The sequence below is a fragment of the Myxine glutinosa genome, chromosome 8, assembly GCF_964187855.1.
Source record: "Myxine glutinosa chromosome 8, kmMyxGlut1.1, whole genome shotgun sequence".
Taxonomy (NCBI): domain Eukaryota; kingdom Metazoa; phylum Chordata; class Myxini; order Myxiniformes; family Myxinidae; genus Myxine; species Myxine glutinosa.
The window spans coordinates 65,287,701-65,297,700 of NC_136268.1; the positions used below are offsets into that span (position 1 = coordinate 65,287,701).

The 10,000-nt window shown below is 47.8% G+C and overlaps 1 protein-coding gene across 1 annotated transcript in view; it reads left to right on the forward strand.

The window, feature by feature from the left end:
• Positions 1-10,000, forward strand: part of LOC137433138 (sodium/potassium-transporting ATPase subunit beta-1-interacting protein 3-like) — a 303,574-nt gene that overhangs the window by 289,437 nt on the left and 4,137 nt on the right. The window contains exon 5 of the mRNA XM_078783348.1: positions 9,356-9,416. Coding sequence (XP_078639474.1) covers positions 9,356-9,416 — 61 coding nt within the window. The remainder of the gene's footprint in view (positions 1-9,355; positions 9,417-10,000) is intronic.

Sequence of the window (10,000 nt, forward strand, 5' to 3'; positions counted from 1 at the left end):
AGCTGTGAAACGTCTTTCCACAACCCTTCCGTAACCGATTGGAGCAGTTTCTTGCCGCACAAAGAGATCCGCGAAGCGAGTTGGTGGAGTCGTGCTGACCAAGATGGTGACACGGCGGCTTCACTTTTCACGGAGTATGAGCGTTCTATATATTTTCATTCAGTGCGCCCGTGATTTGTGGCATAGACATGACCATTGGGCCTTCACGGTGTAATTTGTGTGAGGCTTTTGTCCGAGTGAGCTTGAGTCGAGAGGGCGAATGTACGGGTTGGGAATGTACGGGGTCTCCCTTCCCCCCGCCCGGCAAAGCCGGTACTGGAGGACGTCACAGGATCGGTGAGTCTCCAAAATCCGCTTCGTGCTGTTGCGAATATGCAGGACAATGTCCGATTGTTGTGCCGCTCTCCCGACCGTGAGAACTGCAACGTCATTGTTGACTGGCCCTCCCCCTTCCCCCTCCGTCCCCCCCTTCCCTTCCCCCTCCACCCTACCCCATCCATGCTACCCCTCCCCATCTGCCCCTCACCCCTCCCCCCTCCTCCTCCCCTCTCCCCTTCCCCACCATTTCCCCCTCCATTTTCCCCCTCCCCCTCCCTTTACCCCCCTCCCCCTCCCTTTTCCCCCATCCCCCTCCCCCTCCGCCCTCCCCTTTTCCCCCCATCCCCCTCCCTTTTCCCCCCCTCCCCCCTCCCTTTTCATCCCCTCCCCCTCCCCCTCCCCCTCCCCCTCCCCCTCCTTTTCCCCCTCCCCCTCCCCCTCCCCTTTCCCCTTCCCCCTCCCATTTTCCCCTTCCCCCTCCCCCTCCATTTCCCCTTCCCCTCCCCCTCCCTTTTCCCCCTTCCCCCTCCCCCTCCCTTTTCCCCTTCCCCCCTGCCCCTCCCTTTTCCCCCCTCCCTTTTCCCCCTCCCTTTTCCCCCCTCCCCCTCCATTTTCCCCCTCCCCCTCCCTTTTCCCCCTCCCCCTCCATTTTCCCCCTCCCCCTCCCTTTTCCCCCTCCCCTCCCTTTTCCCCCTCCCCTCCCCCTCCCTTTTCCCCCTCCCCTCCCCCTCCCTTTTCCCCCCTCCCCCTCCCTTTTCCCCCTCCCTTTTCCCCCTCCCCCTCCCTTTTCCCCCTCCCCCTCCATTTTCCCCCCTCCCCCTCCCCCCTCCCCCTCCCCTCCCCTCCCCCTCCCTTTTCCCCCCTCCCCCCTCCCTTTTCCCCCTCCCCCTCCCCCTCCCTTTTCCCCTTCCCCCTCCCCCTCCCTTTTCCCCTTCCCCCTCCCTTTTCCCCCTTCCCCCCTCCCCCTCCCCTTTTCCCCTTCCCCCCCTCCCCCTCCCTTTTCCCCTTCCCCCTCCCCCCTCCCTTTTCCCCTTCCCCCTCCCCCTCCCCCTCCCCCTCCCCCTCCCCCTCCCTTTTCCCCCTCCCCCTCCCCCTCCCTTTTCCCCCTCCCCCTCCCTTCTCCCCTCCCCCTCCCCCTCCCTCTCCCCCTCCCTTTTCCCTTCCCTTTTCCCCCTCCCCCTCCCCCTCCCTTTTCCCCCTCCCCTCCCCCTCCCCTTTTCCCCCTCCCCCTCCCCCTCCCTTTCCCCCCTCCCCCTCCCCCTCCCTTTTCCCCCTCCCCTCCCCCTCCCTTTTCCCCCTCCCCTCCCCCTCCCTTTTTCCCCCTCCCCTCCCCCTCCCTTTTCCCCCTCCCTTTTCCCCCTCCCCTCCCCCTCCCTTTTCCCCCTCCCTTTTCCCCCTCCCCTCCCCCTCCCCTCCCCCCTCCCTTTTCCCCCTCCCCCTCCCCCTCCCGGCGCTGGCTGTGTTGTCTGGTCAGGCGTGGCTTTCTCAGGGGGACGCCTGGCACGATAGCCTGCTTGAACCAGTCAGTCGTTGGTCGACTAGCCTTCTGGATACAGGCACATTTGTCAGTTGCTGCCACTCAGGCCCTAAGCTGATTAGCTGACTTGGTACGGCCATTGCGGACTAATCGGTGCAGCTGGCGATCATCCCTCCTTGTGGTTCTGCGGGGACGTCCTGGCCTCGGTATTGGAGTAGGGACACCCCTCTCAGCATTTCGTTTCAGGATCTTTGACACCTGACCTTGAGTGATGCCATACTGCCAAGCAATAGCACGCTGTTTCATGCCGGAATTTCGTAAAGCCACCCACTAAATGACAAACAGCATTGTCGAGTTGACGGACCATCTCCAGGGGAAGCGGCAATAACTTTTGTAGATGTGCAGCAGTTGTTTTCCACTAATACAGAACGCAACAACCCTTATATACCCGATTGTGAAGCCGAATCGTCAAATGTACCTGTCCTTAACATTTTGTCACGCCACCTGTGATATAAACCTGTTATTGACTTCTTGCTGCGACAGACAATCGGTGACCTGGTTCTTTTAACAAAGAAATCACCGAAGCTTAAAAGAAACTCACTTAAAAGAAACTCACCAGAATGATATACCGAGTTCAGAAATATAAACCCAGGTCAAGTATGTTTAGCCCTATCTCTCAATGGTGAAGAATCACTTTTTGAAAAATTATTGTATCCGGATCCGTATTCGGATCTTCACGAAAATCCAATCAGTTCGTACTTGTCACACCCAACCTGTCCATGTTTCGTCCAAATCCAAACTCAGCACAACTGGAATTGGCACTAATTTACCACTTATTAAAAGTTAGTCACAACCACTTATTGTTATGACTAACTTCCCTGCAAATGTTTGCTGTTCTTCTTCTGCTCCAATCGGTTCTTCTGATCATGTGCTTGTTAAAGTGGACATCTCTCTGGCCATTCTCAGAGAGCCTCCTCAGCGTCGACGAGTCTGGCATTTCATTCAGGCCAACTGGCACGGTCTGCAAGCAGTGATCAATCATCTGGACTGGTCTCCCATCTCTACCGCCTCTGACATAAACTCATCCTGGGAATTCTTCCAAAGTAAATTGCTCTCTCTCATGCACAGATTTATCCCATCTCGTCTTCAGTTGTCCTACCCTTCCTCCCGTCCATGGTACATTGAAGCTTGTGGTGAGGCAGTTGCCCTGAAACAACTTTCCTTCACCTCTTGGAAGGCAAATCCAACTGAAGGTAATCTCCATTCCTTTCACCGAGCTCGGAACAAGTGTGTGTCTACCCTCAGGAGAGCCAGGAAACTATATCTCTCGAATCTCAAGACAACTCTCAAACCTGTCTCCCTCCTCCAAATCCTGGTGGCATCTTGTCAAATCTGTTTCGGGTGTTTGTTCCCCCTCCATTACCTCAAATGGCTACACAGCTGACTCCGCACGTCAAAAAGCAGAATGCCTAAACTCTGTGTTTGCCTCAAAATCTTGTGTCCCAAACCCATCTCTCTCTGTACCCACCTTACCCAGTCGAACCCAGCTGCTCCTGGACTCTGTGTCCTTCTCTCCCAACAAGATGGAGAAGTTTCTGTCAAACCTCGACAATGATTCTGCAACTGGGCCAGATGGCATCAGCCCACAGGTCCTAAAATCCTGCTCTGCCACTCTATCTCAACCTCTCTCTGTTCTCTTCGCCCTCTATTTTGCTCAAGGTCATCTTCCATCTACTTGGAAATAAGCAAACATTCCCACTTTACACAAAAAATGTGCAAAAACGGATCCTTGTAACTATAGACCAATCAGTCTGCTCCCAATCATCAGCAAGGTCATGGAACCCATCATTGCTTCTGATATTAAATCCTTCTTCTTCTCCAATGGCTTGATCTCTGATCATCAATTTGGTTTCAGACCAGGTCACTCTACTCTAGACATGCTGTTTCAACAATGGATGGAGGTCCTCAATGCCAAACAGGAAATCAGAGCCGTCTCCTTTGACATCTCTCTTACCTTCTATACGGTCTGGCACCCCGCTCTGCTCACCAAGCTCTCCTCTTATGGTATCCATGGAAATCACACATGGCTTGTGGACTTCCTCTCCGGTCGCAATCAACGTTTGGCCCTGAATGGAATCCTCTCATCTCTCCTCCCTGTTCAGGCTGGAGTTCCTCAAGGCAGTGTTCTGGCACCTGTGGTTTTTCTGGTCTTCATCAATGATCTCTCCGACTGTCTGGAAAATCCCATCTCTTTGCTGATGACTCCACTCTCTGCCGCTCCATATCTCATCCCTCAGATCGGCAGGCAGCAGCCTCTTCACGCTCTGCAGACCTGGACGAAATCACAAACTCGTCAAACAAGTGGAAATGTCTTTCAATCCTGACAAATCTCACACTCTCACTATGTCTCTCCGAAAGGACCGTCTGGAAAACCCTCCCAGCTACTTTCTCAACAATCCTCTTGAAGATGTTCTGTCACTCAAGCTTTTTGGTCTCACTATCAGCCATGATCTTTCCTGGGAAAACCACATTTCCAAACTGACGTCCAAAGCCATTCACCGACTGGGCATCCTCCATCTGCGAAGTCCTTCCTTGGCACACCTGAGCTCCTCACCACATACAAGGCTTTCATCTGCAGCTCAATGGAATACTGCTCTCCCCTCTGGGCTGGTGCTCCTGCCTCACACCTAGCTCGGCTTCACGCTGTTGAAACCAAAGCTTTCAGAATCATTGTAATCTCTCATGATTAAGCTGATTATGAGGGCCTTTCACTCACTCACTGCAGGTTGATGGTCTTTCTGTCTTCTACCGATTCCTCTCAGTCCTCGCTCACCCAGCTCTGTCCCCCAAATATTCCTTCAGGTCGCACAAGAACTGCCAGCAACCCTCTTCTGGGGAAATTGCCAAAATCAAGGCACTCTGCTCACCTTCACTCTTTCATTCCTCTTTTCTCCCGCCTCTGGAACAAACTCCCCCACTCTCTTCAATCCCTCTCCTCCGTCCAGGTATTTAAACCAGCTGTTCACCTCCATCTCTTATCTTCCCCCATTCAAAAGCTTGATCTTCTCTATCCATGTTAATACACCCCAAATCCACCTCTTTCAATCTCCGACTTCATTCCTTAGTGTCAATTTGTTTTATACTGTGTACCCCCCCCCCAGCCATCTCCCTTCCACAGATCTCGCTCGCAATGTCCGTTTTCTCTACTGTTGTGCTTGTTGCTTCCATCTCTCCCCCTCTCGTCTCCCACTCCCTTTATTTATGTTTTATGTGTGCTTTTGTGTTTGATGTGTTTGCTCTTATAATGGACACAGCAAGATTTAATGTAATGGACACAGCAAGGACGCAGTAATGCGACAATTCGATGTCCTCTTGTGGCCGGCCACTGCACCCATTATAGACCAGGAAGATTTCTGATGAGGCAAGACAGTCAACCCAGTGTTTGACTCAAGGGCTTTATGGGCTTTAGCCCATAGACCTACCTTCTGTGAAATATAGTGTAGGTTCCTCATTGTCGACTGTGGATGGGCGAGTTGGCTTGATGCCATTTCTGAAGGAATTTATACTCCCTTGCTGCTGAAAGTGGATCAGACGAAAATCTTAAGTCGGGTAACGCCCCTGATATATCATTTTGCCATCAACGACACCACAGTTGTGCATAATGTGTTTATCATTTCTCCAAGAATGGGTGATCTGATTGCTAAGGAAGGTGCAAACCCATTTACGCTCTTCTTTCATCATCACCAATGGTTCAGTATAACTAAGGTTTCACTAATGCCATTGTAGTATCACCGTGTACCATGCTGCCTGATATATACTCAAAGGCAAAAGTTATTGTGACACACAAACAACAAACAGAATCAGTGTTAAACTTTTACTGCCGCGAATGAAATGTTATTACATGGAAAGACAAATGTTTCAAGGTATGGTAACGATCAACAGTCCATAAGAACAGTGCACCTGGCATATGCAAATGAGCCACAACACAAGAGGGGGTTCACAAGCAAGTTCACACAGTCAGTAGCGAGTGTGTCCACCTTGTGCATTGATGCAGGCCTGGCACCTTCGCCTCATTGAGGCCACTAAACGTCGATGAAAGTCCTTGGGAAGATCATTCCATATCCGAGGAAGGACTTGGTGGAGTTCCTGCAGCGTTTTTAGAGGATTCGGATGACGTCATAAACGTCGCTCCATTTCATCCCAGACGTGTTCAATGGGTGACAAATCAGGGGATCTTGCAGGCCAGGGTAACACATTAACATTGTTCTGATTAAGATACTGCTGTACAACTCGAGCAACGTGTGGTCTGGCATTATCGTGTTGAAACGTCACTCTAGGGCCGTTCTGTTGCAAAAACGGTAAAGCGGCCATTTGCAAAATCTCGTCTCGGTACCTCACAGCATTCAAGTTCCCCTCAATCAGAATCATTGGCGTTCTTGCTGCAGCTGTTATCCCACCCCAGATCATAACGCCCCCACCTCCAAAACGATCCCCTTCCAGAACACATGGCCTGATGTAACGTTCACCACCTGTGCACCTGTAGACACGTGTCCTACCGTCAGCTCGTTGAAGCTGTGCCAAATGGTGTTTCTATGGACGTTGAATCGACGAGCAACATCACGCTGCGAGGTACCAGACTGAAGCATACCTATAGCTCTCCATCTGTCATTTTCCCCGAGGCGTGGCATGTCGAACTTATTCCAAAACGATGAATAGAGGTGTTTTTCTGACTTCTGCACTTCTTAAAACTGCATTGAGTGGAAATGATAAGCGTCTGGTTGTCTGGCCTTTTAAAGTGAACATTGCTGGCCATTTTTCTCGAATATGTCATGCTTCTTGCAAATTTCATGCAATTCGAACAACAACTGCTTGGTTGCGTTTCTTCGACCATTTTAACACACTCTTTCTCTGGTTCAAATCCAAAAATTCATTCACAAGATTACCAATGAAAAAATTCCATGTCACAATAACTTTTGCCTCTGAGTATACATTCTTTGCACGTCTCCATGTGTGCAGCGAGTGTTCGGTTAGCGGAAAGATCCACAGCATTCGGAATCACATTAACCCCACTCTAGCTGACCTTCCTGAGGCCACGTCAATGCTGTTGGTCATTCTGTTAAATCGTTACACAACTGTACTAAAGTATGAGGGAAAGATAGGACAAAGGACATCGTGGTATTTTGGAGTCGGGAAGGAGGAAATGGGTGTGAAAGATGGTAGAGTGGAGAGACAGGTTGGAAAACCTGTTAATTACATTTATCACTATTCAATTTTGTTTTGTAAAAATGAATGCTCAGTTTTCTCGAAAGAAAGCAAAAGGATAATTAGCTGCTCTATTTTGTGAATCTTCAGTGAACCTAAACCCCACATGGTTGTCAAACCAGCAGAAAAGAATTGAGAGAATGTTCATTTGAAGTGCAAAATAAATCGATTTTGAAAAAAAGCACATATGGGCAGAGGCAGGGTTAAGAGTAGGGGCAGAGGCAGGGTTAGGAGTAGGGGCAGAGGCAGGGTTAGGAGTAGGGGCAGGCAGGGTTAGGAGTAGGGGCAGAGGCAGGGTTAGGAGTAGGGGCAGGCAGGGTTAAGTTGGGGTAGGTTGTGATTAAATAATGTGATTGTGTCAGACTGCAGCAAAAGTTGTGATTAATCCAGCCTCCTTTCAACAGATACCATGTATCCATTATTTTACATCTATGTTGCAAACAGGACAAGCAGCTAATCATTCACCCATCCAAAGGAGGTTGTGCTCCATGATGCAATGCCACCTGCTGGTGCTGTTGAGAATGGCAATTTTAAGTCAATTTACCAGATTTTAAAAAACGTAGATTGCAAATTGTGGTTGGTCGGTCTCTCTCTCGCATGCACACCTTTTATCTGAGAACAAAGGCTGAGGTTGTGACTTTTCCACCACACACCGACTTTCGTAATTTATTACTCGCAAAATCGAAGATTTTTCAAGTACAGTATATTGGTTGGTCTTGTGCATTATTCTGTCTGTTTGTTTGTCTGTCAATCGCATACAAGTCACAATTTTAAACCAATATTCACGAAACTTCACCAGAAGGTAGAGGTGGTCACAAGGAAGAAGCCTATTGATTTTGAGGTGAAAAGTCAAAGGCCATGTTGGTCAAATTTCTGAAATTGTCATTTTTCACCCGATTGACTTGAAAATTGAACAGCATTTGCATATTTTGTCACTAAATTGGGAAACCAACTATTTTTGAGGTCAAAAGGTCAAAGGTCAACTCGAGGTCAAACTTCCAAAATCATCAATTTTCATCTGAAAAACGTCCATTTTAAGCCGATTGACCTGAAAATTAAATAGCAATTGCACAGTGCCTCACTGAATTGGGAAACCAACTATTATCAAGTTAAAAGAACAAAGGTCAACTCATGGTCAAACTTCTATAATCATCAATTTTCATCTGAATAACTTGAGAATTTTTTTTTTTTTGTATACAAGATCGTGTCATGAAAGAGCTAACATTAATCACAAAGAAACAAAAAAAAACGACACATAAAACATAAGGGGAGTGGTAGACATGATGGGGAGAGAGGGGGAAACACACAAGCACAACATTTGAGAGCAGGGACATCGGGAGATCTGTGGGAGGGAGAGGGCTTGGGGGGGGAGGGAAGTGCGAGAAGTATAAAACATGTGGATTCTGCAAGGACTTCCAGGAAAGAAATTGGTATTTCAAAAAAGTGGATCTGGGCTGACTTAACAGGGGTAGAAAAGATCAGGGTTTTGGATGGGGGAAGATCAGAGATGGTGGTGAACAGCTGTTTTAAAGACCTGGAGGGAGGAGTGGGATTGAAGAGAGTGAGGGAGTTTGTTCCAGAGGCGAGAGTAAAGAGGAATGAAAGGGTGAAGGTGGGCAGAACAATGGGTTTCATATGAAATTGCACAGTGCAGCAATTGCCATGTGCCTCACTGAATTGGGAAACCAACTATTTGAGGTCAAGACGTCAAAGGTCAATTCAAGGTCAAGCTTCTAATATCAATTTTAATCTGAAAAAATCATCAATTTTAATCCAATTGACCTGAGCTTTGATTAAGATCGTCAGTTTTAATCTTAATGAAATGGACAATTTGATGCATCCATGGCAACTTTTGGGGGGGGGGGGGGGCAGGGGGAAAGAGGTGGATTTTGCAAGTATCGTGCTCTGCATGACGTCGTCTTGTTGTAAAGTTAATTTTCCCCCCAATTTGCGATGTCCACATATGTCCCAACTGTACAAATTTCTCCTCCATTACGTTTTGTAATTCATCATTATATAGTATTAAGTAATTTTTATTTCTACAAGCTAACTCTGCGACTTGCGTCATTCAGATGGCAAAAAAGACAGCAATAAGGCAAGAGAACCTGAGACATTGTAGTTGAAGTAAAAGGTACCATTTTAATGCAAAACATTGATTCGGCGATGAACAGTGAAGGTTGTGCAATGATCATGAAAATGTGCAAAATTAATAAGCACTTTTACTTACACGTGAAATGCATATTACAGTTCCAGAGAAATATTATACTAATCAGTTTTGTCTTTCCTGTTGTTACACAGCTTTCTGGATTCGTATACTCTTGCTTCATCATCAGCTCCCTGACGGACGATGAAGATAGCTGTGAGTTTGGTCGTTTGTTTGAGGAAGGAAGGGCTGTCGTGAACTTGTTTGGTTCTCGGTCTTGTCATTTAACATCCTGAATAGAGTTGGCTTTAAAAAAATATATATATATATCGAGTTTGAGTCTCCATTTCTAGTGTTCCAGGTCTAGTGGAAACTTTTTTTAACAATGACAAAAATCATGTGTGTAGCACATAAATATCAAACTGCAAACATACATTGGTGCATAAAAAAAATTGAAAATCAAACATCCACTATGTTATAAATAAATAACTGCAACATAGATGCAGGGGGAGACCATTTTATAATAAGGGGAGCGGTAGGAGGGAAGTTTTTGTCAATTAGACAGACGTGAACCACCAATTGCCCTCTATGAATATTGAGTGCTGATAAACTGATATACCTCCCTTACCTGTTCATTGTAGATCATATTAAAATGTGTTCATCTGATGCAGTGTTAGCACAAGGTAGTTTGCCATTGCCTGCCATCAGCAATCACTCGACTGCAAGAGCGCAACCCTCAACCCTATCCCCAAATGAAAAGACTCTCTGTAATTTGTAAGCATTTGTCTACATTTTGCATC